Raw genomic sequence first — 19,258 nt, 5'->3', positions numbered from 1 at the left:
TAGAGGTCAAAGTTGCTAAATCTGGGATACTTGGATCAGGTGACATGAACAATGTTAGCTTCTCGGAGATCTTCTACAGTCCGTATATATAATGTGACCTGGAAAGCGTTCGTCCGCTGGGGCAGAAGGAAAAAGATCAACCTTTTGAAACCTATGGTGAAAGAAATTCTACAATTTCTTCAGGACGGCTTCAGGACAATTTCTTTAGGGCTCAAAACAGCCACACTTTGTCGTCAAGCGGCAGCACTTGCTTCTGTATTAAATTTAGATGGCAAAAATGCACTGAATAGACATCCTCATATCACTAGGTTTTTGAGAGGTGCCACTCTTTTGCTCCCTCCCCAGTCGCACAGATTTCCTACTTGGAAATTAAACACGGTACTCACTGCATTAACCAAATCGCCTTTTGAGCCTATAACAGAGATTTCCTTGTCATTCCTTAGAATTTCTGGTGGCCATAACTTCTGCCAGAAGAGTATCTGAATCGGGAGTGCTTTCAGTCCACAAGGATTTATGTATCTTCCACATTGACAAGGCGGTCCTCAGAACGGATCCCACATTTAGACCAAAGGCGGACTCTAGATTTCATAGAGCTCAAGAAATCTACTTACCCTCATTTTGTCCACATCTGGTACATCCCAAGGAGAAGTTGTGGCATAAACTGGACGTCAGACGGGCTCTAAGATGCTTTATTGAGAGAACCAAGGGCTGCCATAAAACAGATTCTCTGTTCTTAAGTATATCTCCACCACACACCGGCAAAAGAATGTCTAATGCTGCCATTAGCAAATCACTACGTATATGTATTACTGAGGCCTATAAAGCTCAAAAACTTCTGCCTCCGCAAAGTTTGACAGCTCACTCGGTGAGAAGCGTAGCAGCAAATGCAGCCTTATCTAACAGGGCATCTGTAGAGGAAATTTGCAGAGTGGCTACGTGGTCATCAATCTCAATCTTTATCAGGCATTGCAAAATTAATGCATATGATTCTGCTGACGCCGCATTTGGAAGAAAGGTGCTGCAACATATTTTGAGGGACGCCGATGGTGAGATCCTTCCCACTATCTTGGGACGCTGCTTTTAAGATGTCCCACAAGGTGTCCAACGCCTCAAGAGGGAGAACGACCATTGGGTACTTCCCATGAGGGGTCCTTCTCTTCTGAGGATAGTAGGACACCTTGGCCCTACTCTTTAATTCTCGCCATCGACTTGCGTCGGATATCTAAAGATATTTATATGAAGCAGAAACAGAGAGAAAAACCCAAGTTATAGGTTCTCAAGAAAGTGTAAATATTCCTGTTACCCTGTTTTTTCAACTGTGCTATGTATTTCTGTCCTGTTTTCGTTGCCTTATTCTAGTTCTAATGGTTATATCAGTTATATTTTTTGAGTTAGAAGGAAGGTTCCTACTGCTTGCAGGAGTTGCCGAACTGAGTTGAGGGTGACTCCCAACGGGAACAGGAAGTTGAAAATTTAGTCCTGCCTTCCTACTGATGGGTTGGGAATCACCCACCAGGTGTCCTACTATCCTCAGAGGAGAAGGACCCCTCACAGTAAGTACCCAGTGGTCGTTCATCCATTCATAATTTGCATTTTAGGTTTGAAAAATGCAAGTGGGGAACATACAAACAAGGGATGCAGGCTTCTTAACACCACTTGGAAAAACAGTAGTGGACAGTGCTGCTCATGGTGTCTGCTCCCCGCATCCCTGCCTCACTGCTGACACCACCGTCCTTGCACAGGAATCAAAGGAGTCAACCTTGTTCACTTTTCCTCTGCTCCCTTAAAAACAAACTGCAGTTATTTGGTGACAATAAAACTGCTCAGTTATTAACTAGAAACAAAAGTTGATAGAAAGGTATCGCCACAGTTTCTGTGCTCCAGACACCCATGGCAAAGCTTTTATTTTAAGGAAGAATTACATTGTACCTCTGCTGGAAGATTGTTCTAGAGCAGGGGTGTTGAACTAATTTGTCATGAGGGCCAGATCTGAGATAAATGAGACCTTGTTACGGCTGGGTCATTTGTGTCATAAAATGTAATGCCAGGAAGCAGATATATAATGTTTATAAAGGACACAGAGATGCTTTCTTTTATTTTTTTTAAGGTGCGTTCTTTGTACCTCTTCTGTAGGATCGAGGGATTTGAGCAATGCTCTTTCCTTCCTTCCCCAGGGGATGAGGAGGGGGGAGAGCCTCAGCCAATAGAAGGAAGAGAGGCTTGGCTCAGTAGCTTTGCCATGCGATTGAGAGAGCCTGGCAAAGCAAGCTGTCCCTTTCCCTCCTTCCTCCCCAAGGAAGAAAATAGAGGCTTTGCTCTGTAGCTCCTGTGTGATTGAGCAAGCCTGGGAAAGCAAGCTGTGATGCAGAAGGGAGCAAGAGAGAGGGAGAAGGAAGCAGACTTGCTTGCAGGCCTGAGAGGAGCCCTCCGGGGGCCTGATTCAGCCCTTGGGCCAAATGTTTGACACCTCTGTTCTAGAGCCTTGGGGCAATGCTAGGAAGTTGTAGGTAATGGTGCTTGGGGTACAGATCTGTCTATGGGTCTTAATGGTCTGAAGTGGGTGAGGACACAGGTAGCCTCATGACAGGGAGAGAATCCTTAACAGGCTTTTTTCCACTCAGGTGAAATTAACGTTGCATCAACGAGATCTCCAGGTGGAAGCTCTGCAACAGGAGCAGCTGGATCTTATGAAGCAGCTGACTTCCACCCAAGAGACCCTGCAGACCCGCGAGGAGTCCTTGAGTGACCTTCAGACCCGTTACGATGACGTGGAGGCCAGGCTGCTGGAACTGCAGGGGGAGACTGCTGCCAAAGATGAGACCATCCAGTTTTTACAGAATGAGAAGATCGTTCTGGAAGTAGCCCTGCAGGTAGCAAAAGCGGGGAAAGAAGGCCTCAACGAAGGAGTCAAGCATTTAGGAGAAGGCGCGGAGGCAGCATCGGACATGTTGGAGCAACTGAAGCAGGAACTAGCTATCAAGTCGAGTCAGGTAATAAACTCTCCCCTGCTCACCCTTTTCTTTTCTAAAAAATTTCGCCTCCAAGCATTACCATTTTCGCACACAGCTTACCTCGCAGTCACAATCCTGTTCCCTCCGCAGCATCCGGTCGGATTTCCCACCATCTGCGTCGGAGTTACAGGAAGTGCCGTAGCTTCTGCGTAGCAAACGTAAACTGGGTTTAAGCGGTTTACGTTTGCTACACAAAAGCTGCGGGACTTCCTGGAACTCTGGCACAGATGGTGCGAAATCCAACTGGACGCTGCGGAGGGAACAGGACTGTGACTGCGAGGTTAGCTGTGTGTGAAAACAGTACATGTGTTGACCAGTGCTTCCTGTACTGTGAATGCTCATGAAGCTTCAGTCATCACAGTAAGCTCAGCTAGAGTCTTGCCAACATAATATTTATATTTCCACCAAGTCCCAACTGTAGCATCGTTGCTGGGTTCATAGAAAATATCATGTAGGTTATCTGGCTTGTATTCCACATTCTGGTAGAACCATTCCAGAAATTTGACTTATTGGCAGTTGGATCAACATCTTCTGTTGCTAGCGCTTACCCCTGTTCAGTTGTGCACAAGCTGTTTGATGTTTTAATTTTTGGATATTAATTGAACAGAGGAGATGTAATGTAATGTAAGAAAATGCCTTGTGCATAGTCCATGTTATAAGTGGTTAAGGATGGTGGAATCTAATCTGGTTGATTCCCCACTCCTTCACTTTGCAGGCAGCTGAGTGACCTTGGGTCAGTCACAGTTCTCTCAGCCTTAACCTACCTCACAAGAGTGTCTGTTGTGGGGAGAGGAAGGGAAGGTGATTTAAGCTGCTCTGAGACTCCTTTTGGATAGTGAAGAGCAGGGTATAAAAACCAACTCTTCTTCTAAAGGTGCATCGAGAGCAGGGTTAGGTGGTAGCATTGGTTTGGAATTCCTTTGCGAATGCCCATGCATCTTCATACTTGCAAACAGAAGCATTAAAAAGCAAATATGCTATTTTCTCCAGTGAGCCCACATACTAAATAAGTTACATAATGAGTTCTCCTGCGGTATTCTACATATGGAGAATAGTGATGTAAAGAATGTGTCTGGTAGGTAGAAAATGTATTAGCTTTAAAGCAGCAGATTTTCAGCAGCCCTTTTTCTTTCCTATGTTAAGGTTCAGTTTTGTTCATTACATACCCCAGCAACATCTAGATTTGTAGTCAAAGTAGCATCTCTATAGCATTTTTTTAAAAAAAAATTGCTGAAGGTCCCAGAATGAATGTTCATTTCGAGTCTATATCCAGTTGCAATTAGCGCCCAGAAAATGCTGAGGCGGTTTCTTCAACAGGTGGAGAATCTGCAGCATGAAAGTGCAAGTCTTAAGAAGCAAGTGCAGAAAGTGAAAGAGCAGTTCCTTCAGCAAAAGGTATGTATGCGTGTCCATGTTTATAATCTATTTATTTCAAGTAGTGTTTCAGTTACACTTCTTACTGGACTCTTGCAGCCAGCACGCTGTAGTAGGGCCGTATAGTAGTTACAGTATGATCCAGGAGATCCAGGTTTGAATCCCCACTGTCCATGGAAGCTTGCTGGGTGACCCACACACTCTCTGTCTAACCAACCTCATAGGCTTGTTGTGAAGATAAAATGGAGGAGAGAAGATCAATGTAGGCCACATTGTGTCCTTCCCTGGGGAGAAAGGTGGGGGATAAATGAAGTCAATAAAATATATAGTGATTTTTGCTCTTCCGTAGCTTACCATTTGGGTGCTAAACAAGGGCAGATGCCCTTTCTCCATAGGTTGAATTTTTTTGAGCAGGGAATGTGAGGAAGGAGAGCATGACTTTAGATCCCAGCTAGGTGTTTCTGTGGGCATAAGGATTTCCAGCCAGGGAGCATGATTTCCATCCCTTCAGTTCTATGGCAGCTGGAAAGGCCTTCCATAGTGCTGTCCAGGAAGGGGGGGAGTGTCTTTTCTCCCCCGAGAACAGGACTTTAGGTGGCATTTTGAGCTGCTGTGGAGGGGCAGGAGTAGGAAAATTGCACTCGGTCAGCCTGCATTTTTGCTTGTGGGGAAATGTTAGTGTGGCTCCAACTCCATGATTTCACAGTCCAATTGGTCGTAGTTAAGAGAGCCTCTTTGCATTTGCACTGGCCTGGAATGATGTTGCTGTGCAGTTAACCCACTTTATTCGCTTATTTATTCGTGCAAATCAAAACCGATTTATTTATTCAGAAAATAATGATTCGCCTATGTAATCGTTGGATGGACTTGCTTGAGTCAATTTTGCTTTGTGGGTATGATACACTCAGATGTAGCCTTAGTATTTTATGCTGCCGTTACTTTTTAAAAAACGAATATCTAAAACTCCCGTTTGCCATGTAGGTGATGGTGGAAGCATACCGCAGAGATGCGAGCTCAAAGGATCAGTTAATCAGCGAGCTGAAAGCTACGAAGAAGAGACTGGACTCTGAAATGAAGGAACTGAAACGGGAGCTCCTACAGCTTCAGGGGCAGAAGAAATCTGTGGAGGTGGAAAAATCAAGACTGGAGAAGGAAGTCTCACAGGTTCGGCAACAGATGGAAGAGCTGGAGAGCCATCTGCAAGCAGCGCAGAAGGAACGAGATGACATGGAGACCCATCTGCAGGTGTGGCAGAACTCTAGCCCATCCTTTTTAGCTTCCAAGATAAATACATCATCTCAGTTCAGGCTTAATATGAAACCATGGCTGGTTTATTTTAACCATAGTTCATTTCTGATACCAAGATTCAGCTTGCAGACAGTCATTTGCATTGTGCTGTCTCTAAGAGTGCTGGTTTCATTGGTTAGAGAGACTGATAACAAGAGGAGGTGAAAGTCCAGAAAGGCTTTGCTTTTGAGCCACTCTGGCCAGCTTTCTCTGTAGCCTAAAGAAGGCAGTACTTGGGAACAAGCCAAAGTGGTCCATGTTCATTATCATAATCGTGTGCTGTCAAGCTGCGGCCAGCTCATGGTGACCTCAGAACAGCAGGGTTTTCAAGGTGAGAGATGAGCAAAAGCGGTTTGTCTTTGCCTTCCTCTGCATAGCAACTCATCTTCCTCGGTGGTTCAACATCCAAATACTAACCAGGGCAGACCCTGCTTAGCTTCCAAGCTCTGTTGAGCTCAGACTAGTCAAAGCTATTCAGCTGCTTTTTTATGCATTTATACATCACTGCAACCCAAATCATGGTGTCAGATCCTGGTCTTGTAGCATCCTAATTAACAATAACTGGTGGACTAGCCCATGTTTAGATTGTTTCACACTACCCGCAGGTAATTAATTAAACTAGATGCCCCAGCCTGCACCAAGGGTCCGCTTTGGTTAGTATTTGGATGGAAGTCCACCAAGGAATACCAGGTTTGTGATGCAGGCAGTGACAAGCCATTTTTGAATGTGCCTTGCCATAAGTCATCTGAGACTTGATGGCAAAAAAAAAGGTGTCTGACCCAAACCGTTGTCTGTTGGAATTATTGTGTGTCACTTGGAGTGGCCACTGAGTATCTGGGATAAATGGATGCACTAATGTTTTGGCATAGATTTGTGGTTTCAGGATGATGGAGGAGAGCCGGTGAGAACATTGTGTTTATCATTTCATATGAATTCATCATTCATTGATCATACTGTGGTTGACGAATCTAAGCCCTTTGGAGTACGAAATATGCAGCTTACACTCAGCTTTTGCTTTTCAGTCTTTGCAGTTCGACCGAGAACAAATGGCTGCTCTCACCCAGATGAATGAGGCGCTAAAGCAACAGGTAGAGGAAATGCAACAGGAAACCAAAATGTGAGTATAACAGTGTGTGTAGTCAAGCCATGTGGAATAATTTTGTCAATTTCAGCAGACATAGTGCATCATGTTGCCTCATTTCTATGAGTTTCTTTAGCCCAGATTTTTGCTGTCCAGGCATTAAGAGGGATTACGTATGGGACTAGGGATGTGGGCTGGTGGCCTGTTCACAAGAAAAGGGCTCTTGTGCCTCTGATGCTTCTGGCATCAGTACCTTTCTACAGCTACTGTTTAGAAGAAGGCCCAAAGCTCAGAACATACAAGTTCAGGCCTTCAGGAAATAGTTGAGAGAAGAAAAAATGTTTTTGGAAATCCCTCCCACGTATGCAGTCGCACAAGGCTGCTGAGGTTCCAAGAAACTGGGCTAGAGGCTCCCAAAGTGGTCTGCGAAACTGAAACGCTTGCATCCTCTTTTGCGAATGGACTGATCCAATGAGACCTCATAAGCTTTCTCTTTTTGTCTGCGAAATGCATCTGTGTTTGCTGCCCTCAGTGGTGTTTCCTTAGCCATTTTAGTGTAGACTGGAAGGGATAGGGTACATTTGGCTAAAACCCAAGAAGTGAAGAGCGGCCAAGGTTCTTGTCAAAGCCAGAGCATCAGTTTGAAATCAGAGTATGAAATGGACTCAGTGTAAAACACAAAAGGAGAAAGGATGTGGTTTTCTCACCAATGCCAGTGCCCAGGTCAAGCAACTTGACCAAAGCCAGAGAGAAGAGTCTACAGCAGGGGTGACCAACACGCGGCCCAGAGGCTGAATCAGGCTCCTATCAGGCCTATGAGCAAGTGGCTGTCATTTGCTTCCTTCTCCCTCTCTCTTGCTTCTTTCTGCATCACAGCCTACTTTGCAAGGCTTGCTGAATCACCCAGGAGCTACTGAGCAAAGCCTCTCTTCCTTCTATTGGCTGAGGCTCCTCCCCGTCCTGGTCTCCTGGGGAATGAAGAAAAGAGCCAGAGCCTCCTTCGCCCAGTTCCCTGGATCCCATGGGAAGAATACAGAGAAAGCACCTTTAAGACCTACAAGTGCTAATGTTTTAAGCTTGTTTTATTTTAATTTTTAAAAATCTTTAGTTGTGTTTGTGTCCTTTATAAAGTTTATATCTCTGCTGCCTAGTATTGAATATGTACAGACATGGCCTGGCCCGACATGGCCCGGCCCAACAAGGTCTTATTTATGTCAGATCTGGCCCTCCTAACAAATGAGTTCAACACCCCTGGTCTATAGCACCTGAAGCCAGGAGTTACAAGGTCAGATTTCTGCCCTGTGGTAAGCTGGGGGAGTTTTCTGAGCATCCAGCACTGCTCCTGGAGCCACGTAGATAAATCATTGCTATCTCAAGCTTTCTCCAAACCTGTATCTGCTTACCCAAAGGGTTTGCTAAATGTATTGCTCCAAGTACATCACGCAGTCAGTACCTGCACGGTAACCACCTACTGCTATTTATTGTGCAATCTTTAGCGCTGTCGCTTGTTTTATTAATTGCTGCTGTGCTCATTGGCGATGCTTTTGTCTATGAGCTCTGGGTTCATGAAAGCTATGAATGCAGGAAGTTGCCTTATATGAGCTCTGGGTTCATGTCTATGAGCTCTGGGTTCATGAAAGCTATGAATGCAGGAAGTTGCCTTATATGAGCTCTGGGTTCATGTCTATGAGCTCTGGGTTCATGAAAGCTATGAATGCAGGAAGTTGCCTTATATGAGCTCTGGGTTCATGTCTATGAGCTCTGGGTTCATGAAAGCTATGAATGCAGGAAGTTGCCTTATGCTGAATCAGATCCTTGGGTCCATCAGGACCAGTATTGCCTCCTCAAGACTAGCAGCAGCTTCCAGACAGAGGGTTTCACATTAGCTGATTCCTGATCCATTTAAATTGGGCATGCCAGGGACTGAACTTGGGACCTCCTGCATGCCAAGCAGATGCTCTACCTGTCAGGCCTATGACTGTCTTCAATAATAACAACTCTCTATTTTTTCAGGATTAGCGTTTATTGTATGACTGGATAGTACCACTGACAAAGCCAGTGACGAAATTAAGCCGGGATGCAAGTTGAGTGAATAAATATATATGGAAGCAGTTAGCCGTTACATGCGCGCCTAACTTTATGGCGCGAGATAAGTTCAAAACATTAACTTGTTACAAAGCAGACGTTCTCACACTATGAAATTCGTTAGCAAAACATTCTTAGCAGATAGTGATGACCTTGGGAGGCAGGCACTGCCAGAGGGCCCAAATACTTTCATTTTCCAAGCGGCACTGCAGGTGGTTCAGAACAGAGCAGTGAGAGAACAAAGCATTAACATGGCAAGGGGACTTGACACTACCACTGAGCCATGGCCCCCTCCCCAAAGTCGCTTTGAAATGAAAGGCACGTATCGACAAGCATCCTTGCTCATTTTGAAAGCCACACTACTGTCCTCGTATGTTGTCAGAGGCAAATAGGCAGTTGATGTGACCTTGAATTCTCTTTAAAGTAGCTTCCTTAGGTTAATGCGCCTAAATTATATGGCTTTAAGTGAACAGTGCTTTTTAAAAAGGCGAGATTTGATTCTTACAATATGTCTCTATTCGATGTGACTTGTTTAATTACGTATTTGCCTGTGTAATGCGGTTTGTGCTTGTTATCCCTTTTAGCTTTTAATCCCAGTTGGTATAAAACTACAGTGGAATTAATAAGTATTTGTTTTTGGGATTGTTGCCAACATTCTGCTCATAAATCCCATTGTTATATGGTACATGCTGTGTACTGTGGGTGTGCTACTGATAGTCTGGTCAAATTAACTTGAATAAAATGTTAATATTCATGCCCTCTGAGCTCTAGCCCAGATTTCTTTTTTTTCCAGGGAGTGGGGGAGGAAGAGCTCTGTTCTAGCAAGCTTGAGGCAAAACATGGCAGATGTTTCAGGTGATACATTTTGGGCATCATTAAAGGGGCAGCACGGGGGAAGAGGGAACAAGCAGATTTGTTACACAGCATCCAGAGAAGCTCTTCTGTGCCTCGTGTTAATTAGCAAGGAAAGAGGATTTGTGCCTCTTGGATTTCTCAGTCCTGGCATGCAAATGACTCTGCAATGGATGGATCCAGAGTTTGCAGAAAGGCTCCTTCTGTAAACAGAAGGTTCGTACATAAGCGGTGATTGAAGAAGATGATGATATTGAATTTATATCCCGCCCTCCACTCCGAAGAGTCTCAGAGTGGCTCACAATCTCCTTTACCTTCCTCCCCCACAACAGACACCCTGTGAGGTGGGTGGGGCTGGAGAGGGCTCTCACAGCAGCTGCCCTTTCAAGGACAACTCCTACCAGAACTATGGCTGACCCAAGGCCATGCTAGCAGGTGCAAGTGGAGGAATGGGGAATCAAACCCGGCTCTCCCAGATAAGAGTCCGCACACTTAACCACTACACCAAACTGGCTCTCCAGTTTGATTGAAGGGAGCCCAGGACAATATACTTAGCCTTCCAGTGATACAGAGGGCGTAATAAATGTATGGTGTGAACAGACAAACATAGGAATGTTCAGATACGACACAGGAGTTTGGAATGGTAACCGCAGGAACAGGTTTGTGGACCTTGGATGAAGAACGTTAGAATTACGTGGTATTCGCTTTAACGAATCAGTGTCCTGGAGAAGTCATTTAACAAGTCTGCTGGTTTTGTTTTAAAATTAGGGCCATTACTGAGCAGAAGCAAAAAATGAAGCGACTGGGGTCTGACCTGAACACAGCACAGAAGGAGATGAAAGTGAAGCACAAAGCCTACGAGAATGCTGTTGGAATCCTGAGTCGGCGGCTGCAAGAAGCCCTCACTGCAAAGGAAGCATCAGAAGCAGAGCTGAGCAAACTAAAAGCACAGATCACCGATGGAGAACAGAGCCAGGCAGGCCAGGTAGACAAACGTCCCGTAGATTTGCATTACTTGAAGCAGAAGCATATCTGGCCCTCCCTGGTTGCTCTGTTAAGGGCCTTGAAACCCACTATCCATAAGAGCCTTTAGTTTGGGTTGGGATGTTATAGATGAACTGAAACAGAAGGAAGACATTACATGGAAGTGATGTAGAGCAGTAGCTGGTAGAGTTTATAAATGGTTTGCACATCTCAGGCTCCATCTTTGGCCTCTCTGATAAAAAAGGGATCTTGGCTAGCGAGGTTAGGAAAGTGACTGAAGTCAGTAGACAGGTGAGATCTGAATCTGCATCAGGCAGTGCTTCTTTGTTCTGGTAGCACTTCTTAATTTATTCTTCCTAGTGAGAACTCGAAGCGTTATCCTAACAATAATCCATTGAGGTGAGTTAGGTTGAGAGTGTGTGACTGGCCCAAGATCACTAGGCAAACTTCCATGGCAGAGTGTAGATTCAAACCCACTTCTCTGGGACTCTAGTCTGATATCTAGCCACTAAACTACATGGGTTAAACCACATCTTTTTAAACTTAGTACTGCTTTGGCAGGAGCCCTGTGGCACAGAGCGGTAAGCTGCAGTACTGCAGTCCAAGCTCTGCTCACAACCTGAGTTCGATCCCAGCGGAAACTGGTTCAGGTGGCCGGCTCAAGGTTTGACTTAGCCTTCCATCCTTCTGAGATCAGTAAAATGAGTACCCAGCTCACTGGGGGTAAAGTGTAGATGACTGGGGAAGGCTGTGGCAAGCCATCTCATAAAAAGTCTGCCAAGAAAACATCATGATGTGATGTCACCCCATGGGTCGGTAATAACTTGGTGCTTGCAGAGGGACTACCTTTACTTCTTTGGCTGTATCCAATTAATGCACAGTTTTCTCCAGCTTTAGGTCCTGTTAATTCCAGGGCCAAAAATATAATGGATTTACAGGTCCCTTTCTGTTTCTTGGCCCAAACTCATCTTCAAGTGCATAGATAACATATATTTAGAGTTGTTACCCTATTAAAGGTATCTCCATTGACTAATTATATGAGCTTTCATTTTGATCAACTGCTTGACCAGCATACATTTGCAGATGATAAGAGTATGCCATGAATACTGGTCTGTTAATTTTTTTATCAGCAAAGCAGTTGTGTTCTTGCTGCAGTGGTAGTTCTAATAAGGCTTTGTGGATCTTTGCTTCAGGAAAGGATTCAGGCTCTGGAGGTGGAATTACAAGCTCTTGGCCACAGCAAGATGGTGCTCGAAAAGGAACTGCAAGAAGTGATCTCCGTCACCAGCCAAGAGCTGGAGGAATACAGAGAAAAAGTCCTTGAACTTGAAGATGAGGTAATGATTCTTTGCCCCTTTTGGAAACAAAGAAACCAAAATCATTTGGATATTTCTTGTTACTACCTACTGGCATACTATGACCCTTTCAGGTTTTGCCTTTCTAGCTTGTCTAGAAGATGATTTAGACCAGAGTCCCCCAGTGTGGTGCCCACAGGTGCCATGGTGCCCAGCAAACTTTTCAGAAAGTGTGTGGCTCTATAGTAAAGGGAAGGCTTGTTATTGGCTGCCCTCATTCAACTTAAAGGGTTTTTCATTGGAGGATGAGGAGGACTGGTAGGTACCTGGGCTTTTCTTAGTTCATGTGTGCTTCCATTTCCCCTTCAGGCTTTCCTTCTTCCAAGAAGGTGTGAGGAGGGAGGTATTCCATTTGGCTCTGCTTCCCGTGGCAGCCATTTTGGACTTGACTCTGCCTCTTGTGGCAGCCATTTTGCAGTGGCATGGTGCCCATCATCCCCTCTCACAATTCTCAAGGTGCCCACAGACTCAGAAAGGTTGGGGACCCCTAGGTTAGACTTTTCTTCCCTGTCTCCATCCCTGTAAGTAGTTAATGCATATCTGGGAGCATTGGACTATTCGCCTTCAAAGGATGGCACTGAAATAAAACATTAGGGTTGGATCTGGACTAAATTTCCTGCCACCTGAAATTGCCGCCAGTTCCTCCTTTCTGCTGCAGACACCCCTCCCATGCCATCTGGGGTCCCCTAGCCCCCCGGAACAGCATTCCATGAAGATCAGTGGGAAGGGGAGAGAGGGAAATTCCATTCCACTGATGGAAGTTTGAGTCTGGATTCAACCCTTAGAAAGCCCTGCTGTGAAAGTGCACATTTCTGTTCTTCCCGGATTGCTCATTATTCAGTAACATTTCATATGGTTTTTCAGCTTCAAGAATCAAGGGGCTTCCGGAGGAAAATAAAGCGTCTGGAAGAAATCAACAAGAAGCTGTCGCTTGAACTTGAGCACGAACGTGGGAAACTTACCGGTCTTGGTCAGTCCAATGCTGCTCTACGGGAACACAATCGCATCCTTGAAGCAGCACTGGCCAAGAGAGAGGCGGATCTGGTGCAGCTTAATCTTCAGGTACATGTGGCATTTTCACTCGGTCAGCAATCTAGGATCACTGTATGCCCAAGGCATGTTGTATACTGTGGTTCTTTTAATCGACTTCTTAAGAAAGCATCTTGTAATCCTCCATCAAACAAAAAGTTAATTTCATGACTTTGGGTCAAAGAGACCCCAAAGTAAGTCATAGAAACAAAAATCCTTGGAGATTGCACTGAGCGTGCCACTAGGGGAAGAAGCGACCTTCATTCAGTATTCTTGTTTGGCCACAGAGGAATAGAACAGCAGCAAAGGAATCAGAGATAAACTTAACAATTCAGAAAAATATAAATTTTTAAAATTTTGCCCTACATGCTAATTTGGATTTCCCTTTAGATGACACCAACAGGGTATAGATCTTGCCATTTACAATAAAGAAATAATGAAAGAAAGGGAGGACCAAGAAAATCACAATCAGTGATCCTCAATAAAGTTAAGGAATATACCACTAATGGAATTGGGAAGGATAGGAAGCAAAGGGGGGGGGGTTAGATCCATTTTTCCCAATTATCTGGGTCAGCCTCACCCCATTTCCTCACTATAGCTTGATGCTGTTTGAATGTATTTAAGTCCGTGTTTGCTGCTATTGATAACTTTTTAAATCTTTGGTTTTATTGTATTGTTTTTAGGGTTTTTATTATAAGCAGCCTCACAAGATGTTTATATGCAGAGGTGGGGTGTAAATATTTCAAATAAATGTGCAGATTTGCTTTATGGACTGCAGCTGGGAGGATATGTAAAGCTCACCTGGAATCCCAATGCACTGCAACATGTGGTCTGGTTTTATCCCACTCACCTTTGGGTTTTATCGATGCCCCAGGTGCAAGCAGTTCTGAAGCGCAAAGAAGAGGAGGATCAGCAAATGAAGCAACTGGTTCAAGCCTTGCAGATGGCCCTAGAGAAAGAGAAGACGAAAGTGAATGACCTTAAAGAACAGGTACGGGCTTGGCGAAGAACTTTCATTACAGGCATTAAAGGCAGCCTGAGCCTCTAGGTAAAAACCTTGGCATGAAATGCAGCCGTGGCAAAGTGCCATCAAGTTGCAGCTGTGTTATGGTGACCTCCAGGGGTGGAATTCTAGCAGGAGCTCCTTTGCATATTAGGCCACACACCCCTGATGTAGCCAATCCTCCAAGAGTTTACAGGGCTCTTATTACAGGGCATACTGTAAGCTCCAGGAGGATTGGCTACATCAGGGGGTGTGGCCTAATATGCAAAGGAGCTCCTACTAGAATTCCACCTCTGGTGACCTAATATGGTTTCAAGGCACGAGACAAATAGAGGTAGTTTGCCATTGACTGCTTCTGCATTACAACCCCAGTGGGAGACCGCCCAGTATTCCTTGGTGGTCTCCCATCCAAGTGCTAACCACAACTGTCCCTGCCTAGCTTCCAGGAACTGACACAATTGCACTAGCCTGGGCCATCCAGGTTGGGATGAGTTGCAGGCATCCCTGTGAACTTTTAGCACTGAGAGCTGGTATAGGGAATGGCTAGGAGCGTGAGATCTTCCCCACTGCTGTTCAGCTTCTGCCTCAAGCCGTAGCCAAACACCACCAGTTGGCCTTAGGCAAACAAGTACATCCTGGCTACCTCTCCTCACCAAGTCTTCCCCCATGCAATAAAGGAAAAACAAATCCGAAGCTAATATATAATAGCCACAATCTTTCTCTTCCAAGCCATAGGCCTTCACACATGCTCCCAAATCCCTAATGTCTTGCACATTGCCTTTGTGATAAATTTGAATTTGTTGCAAGTCATTTTGGAAGCCAGTCTTGGATCCAAAGTGGAGAAGATATATAATAACACTTGACGTTTATATAGCCCTTTCTGTTGTCAAAGTGCTTCGTTATGTTCTTGTGTTCTTCCTAATGGCCCTATAAGTCTGGTTTATTATCCTGCAGATTGGAGGTGGAGGGGGGGTTCTTAAGGCTGTGAGGATGGCTTCCGTGAACCCACGCAGTGAGTTTTCGGCAAACGCAGAATTTGAACCAGGAACCACCCACAGTTCCATTCTCTTAGCCCCTGCGCTACCACTCTGTAATAATGACGTCACTTACAATATTATATTAAATGTAAACAGGTGTCATCTAATGAATTAATAACCAACTCTAGTGCATTATGAACACCCATTATGGTACACTAAGTACTATGCTTGAAAGTCAGTGTGGGGTAGCAGCTAGAGTTTTGGACTAGGATTGGGGAGCCCTGGGTTGAAATCCCCGTCAGCCATGAAACTCACTTGGGTGGCTCTAGTCCAGCCCTTGTGACTGTTCTGTATTTGAAAGGCCCAGATCCGTGTGAGCTTCATGAGCCTGCAGATTTCAAAAGCAGCCAAACAGTTCTACAGGCAAGTAGGCCCAGGTTTCTTGAAGGATACCGCCCTCTTTAAACAGGTAGATAACAGAATTTTAAATGTATTGCCTTCTTTCCTCTTCAGGAATAGTTTGTAAAGAAGTTTAATCTCTCTGGTTGGTAACTATATTATTTACATACGTACATGTCATATGTATGTGAAGTGCTGTCAAGCCTCTTCCAGCTTAAGTTGACCCTATGGATTAACATTCTCCTGTCATTAACATCTCGCTCAGGTCTTACTGGAGAGCCAGCTTGGTGTAGAGGTTAAGTGTGCGAACTCTTATCTGGGAGAACCGGGTTGGATTCCCCACTCCTCCACTTGCAGCTGCTGGAATGGCCTTGGGTCAGCCATAGCTCTCGCAGGACTTGTCCTTGAAAGGGCAGCTGCTGGGAGAGCCCTCTCAGTCCCACTCACAGGGTGTCTGTTGTGGGGGGAGAAGATATAGGAGATTGTAAATCGCTCTGAGTCTCTGATTCAGAGAGAAGGGCAGGGTATAACTCTGCAGTTCTTCTTCTTCTTCCAAATGAGGGCCGTGCCTTCCTTGATTGAGCCAATGGATCTCATGCTGCCTCTTTTCCTGCTGCCTTCAGCTTTTCCTAGTGCTATTCACTTTTCCAGTGAACCTTGTCTTCTCATGATGTGATCAAAATACAATAACCTCAGTTTAGTTATTTTAGCTTCTAGGGAGAGTCCAGGCTTGATCTGATCTAGCACCCCACTTATTTGTTGTATGCATCATTTATTAAGTGCCTAAAAGAGTGCTTTCCACATTGAAAAGCTGGAATATGGCAGTTACAGTAATGCAGTTTTGCTGTCATAGGTTGCAACAGCCAAAGCAGAGGCGGCCCATAATCGCCGTCATTATAAAGCGGCTGCCCTTGAGCTCAGCGAGGTGAAACGAGAGCTGCAGGCCAAAGAAACGCTCATCCAAGCCCTTCAGACCGAAGTGGACAAGCTTCAGTGAGTATCCTGATCCAACTCAGTGCTGCATTTCTCAGAATGGTGTTTGATGAGACTGCAAGATTGCTTTTCATATTTCAGGAGAAACATATGCATCTGGTTTGCTTCTAGGGCCTTAAGGAGCTGTCTCTTTGAAGCCAGCTCTGAATGTGTAGCTATTGATTACTGTGTATGTGCCTGCAGAAGGCCATTGGGGTTCTGCTGCTTTGTGATTTTCTGGTCTTGTCATTTCTCCTTCTTGCTAGGCAGTTTTCATCTCTCCCTCTCCTCTTCCATCTTCCCCCACTCTGAGCACAAGTGCATCTCGTTTGACAGTGTAATGAAATATCTCCTGGTGTAGTCTCTACTGATACCCCAGCCATCCTTCTGAAGTTGCTTAGAGAAGGGTTACATTTGCAGGAATGTAACCCTTTCAGTATGAGAATGATCCGTGTTTCTTATGGTATTTTGGGGAGAATTTAGTAACTGTTGTTGGAATAATTGTTTGCTCAAGAAAGTGGCAAAGTTTGGTTATCACTGAACGATAAGCCTCGTGTTCCCCGCTGATGTAGAACTTACTTTATTCAGATTCTTAGTTTAGCCATTAATTCACTGGGGAAGGACTGTCAAGTCAGAACACATACATTTTTGTTAATTGTGCCTGTGAGCAGCTACTGAAACACCAAGCACACTGGGCTAATGTGCTTTGCAAACAATTGTGTATAGGGTACATGATGGCCCACCTGAAGTTAAATCAACCTTCCTGATTAACAGGAAATTGTGTTCCAAGGAGGGAGAGCTCAGGAGAGATTTCAGATAGCCTCTGGAAGGGCGATGAAATAAACAAATACTGTGATGTGCTGGCTAACAAGATTTAATAAAACCATTTAAAAACCTTTGTAAATTAACAGAGGTCCATTCTCACATTTCAATATTACAAAGAAAGTCCTATGAGCATCCGGATGTAGGCTCATTTCATCAATGGACTTCCTAAAATTCTTCCAGGGTTACCAGCTTCTTGTAACAACTAATTGTAAATGCTCTTCTGCAACATCTTCTACATCAAGTTCTCTTCATCCACTCAATGACACTTAAATGCATATATTTATATTTGGAGCTTAAGCCAGTCCAAACATTTTTTTAACCAGATGCACAAGCCTTCTGGAGTTTGCTGGCCACCAATACAAACAGAGTATTTGCGCTCAGGTGGGGCAGTTATCTTTTTCTTCATTGTGCTAGGAGCCAAAGCTGTGATCTCCTTCTGCATTCTGTTCTGCCCTCTGCAATATTTTTATTAGAAGCAAGCTGTTCTTTTAGATGGCCAGTTGCTCTTCTGCTCTCTCTAATTATTTATTTATTTTTAATTTTAATTTCGAGCAAGCCGTTCTTTTGACAGCAAATTAGCTCAAAGCCGCTTAAGTGTATGATTTTAAGCGGGCCCGTCCTGTGCCTCTACTGAATGCAAAAACCTCTTAGAGTCTACTGGCAATGACCTCTGGAAGGGAGCAGACAAAACCATTACAAAGTTGCCTTATGACTTTTTGTTGATGGGTTGGTAGCTGATTGGCTGTGCACAGGAATGATTGACAGGCAACATAGTCCCGCCTCTCCGCTTCCCAGAGCACTTTTTCAAGAACACAGTTATTGAAATAGTTGGTCTCAAGCAGATCTATCAAGTGTATTTATAGCAAGCTTTGCTAAGGGGAAAAAATGCTTTTGTTTCCCTGAGAGCGACAAAAAGTAACAGACCGCCCAGCTGAGATTTGCTTATATGTTGGTCCCTTGGGTTTTGGGCAGCTCTAGGCAGTCGGATTTTAAGAGTCCCTGAGTTAGGGCCATCTCGGGAAATGATAAGAAGCCTGAGCAAAGAAGGAGCAGTTCCAATCACTTGCCAGTTAGTAGAAGAGATCTGCAGTCATCTCCATAGCACCCATGACAGAGATTAGGGCTCAGCTTCATGGTCCCATCAATCTATGCAATCTGACTGGACCAGTCGTGGAATTAAGGAATGAGTCTGGTCTTTTTCTGGGAGGCTTGTGCAGCACTTTGAGAACTGTGGCTAAAGGCAGCTGTTTTGAGTCTTCCTTGTTGTTCTAGGGCCAACGAGGGGAAGCATTCTGAAGAAGTATCCCAGTTCCAGCAAGAGCTGGCCGAAGCCCGGTCCCAGCTTCAGCTTCTGCGGAAGCAATTGGACGAACAGCTCAGCCAGCAGCCTGTGGAAAATCAAGAGGTAAAAGCTTTAATGTGGTTCATTCACTGCTCGCCACCACTGAACATGATTTGCTGTAAAGTACAGTTAAGCGATGCTTTTAATACATGAACACATGAAAGCTGCCTTATATTGAATCGGACCTTTGGTCCATCAAGGTCAGTATTGTCTACTCAGAGCAGCAGCAGCTCTCCAGGGCTTCAGGCTGAGGTCTTTCACATCACCTCCTACCTGACCCTTTTAACTGAAGTTTTTTTGGGCAGCAGGGTTTGAACCTGGGACTGTCTGCCTCCCAAGCAGATGCTCTGTCAGTGAGCCACGGCCCCTCCTTGTTAACTCACCCTTGTGCCTATGCAAGGCACTGTTTTGCTGCACCAGTAAGCTAATGCTAAAATTCTGCACCCCACTGAGGTGCATGTAGTTGTTGCTGCTAACAGCAGTTGCTGCTGCAAGGTGATAGAAACTCTGCTTCTCCTGTATGCTGGTTTTTCCAGTTCTGCAGTGGTTGTGGCTGTGCTCAGAGGTGGTTGGCTGGCAGTTGGCTGTGCCCTGGGCTGATTCGCTGGTACTGTGGTCCACCTTTATCTTGGGTCCAGAGCAAATGTGCAATATCCACTGATTCTGCTTTCCTACTGTAGAC

General features: G+C 44.9%; 1 protein-coding gene across 2 annotated transcripts in view; it reads left to right on the top strand.

Moving 5' to 3' along the window:
* The window catches only part of GOLGA3 (golgin A3), a 60,494-nt gene that overhangs the window by 26,693 nt on the left and 14,543 nt on the right, over positions 1-19,258 (top strand). For both annotated transcript variants that reach the window (XM_060249013.1, XM_060249012.1), the window contains exons 11-20: positions 2,622-2,990; positions 4,329-4,406; positions 5,367-5,630; positions 6,695-6,789; positions 10,459-10,675; positions 11,868-12,011; positions 12,894-13,091; positions 13,933-14,049; positions 16,291-16,430; positions 18,507-18,639. In XM_060249013.1, coding sequence (XP_060104996.1) covers positions 2,622-2,990; positions 4,329-4,406; positions 5,367-5,630; positions 6,695-6,789; positions 10,459-10,675; positions 11,868-12,011; positions 12,894-13,091; positions 13,933-14,049; positions 16,291-16,430; positions 18,507-18,639 — 1,755 coding nt within the window. The remainder of the gene's footprint in view (positions 1-2,621; positions 2,991-4,328; positions 4,407-5,366; positions 5,631-6,694; positions 6,790-10,458; positions 10,676-11,867; positions 12,012-12,893; positions 13,092-13,932; positions 14,050-16,290; positions 16,431-18,506; positions 18,640-19,258) is intronic.

The sequence above is a fragment of the Heteronotia binoei genome, chromosome 11 (genome assembly GCF_032191835.1).
Source record: "Heteronotia binoei isolate CCM8104 ecotype False Entrance Well chromosome 11, APGP_CSIRO_Hbin_v1, whole genome shotgun sequence".
NCBI classification, from domain to species: domain Eukaryota; kingdom Metazoa; phylum Chordata; class Lepidosauria; order Squamata; family Gekkonidae; genus Heteronotia; species Heteronotia binoei.
This window is presented reverse-complemented; position numbering and strand designations above follow the sequence as displayed.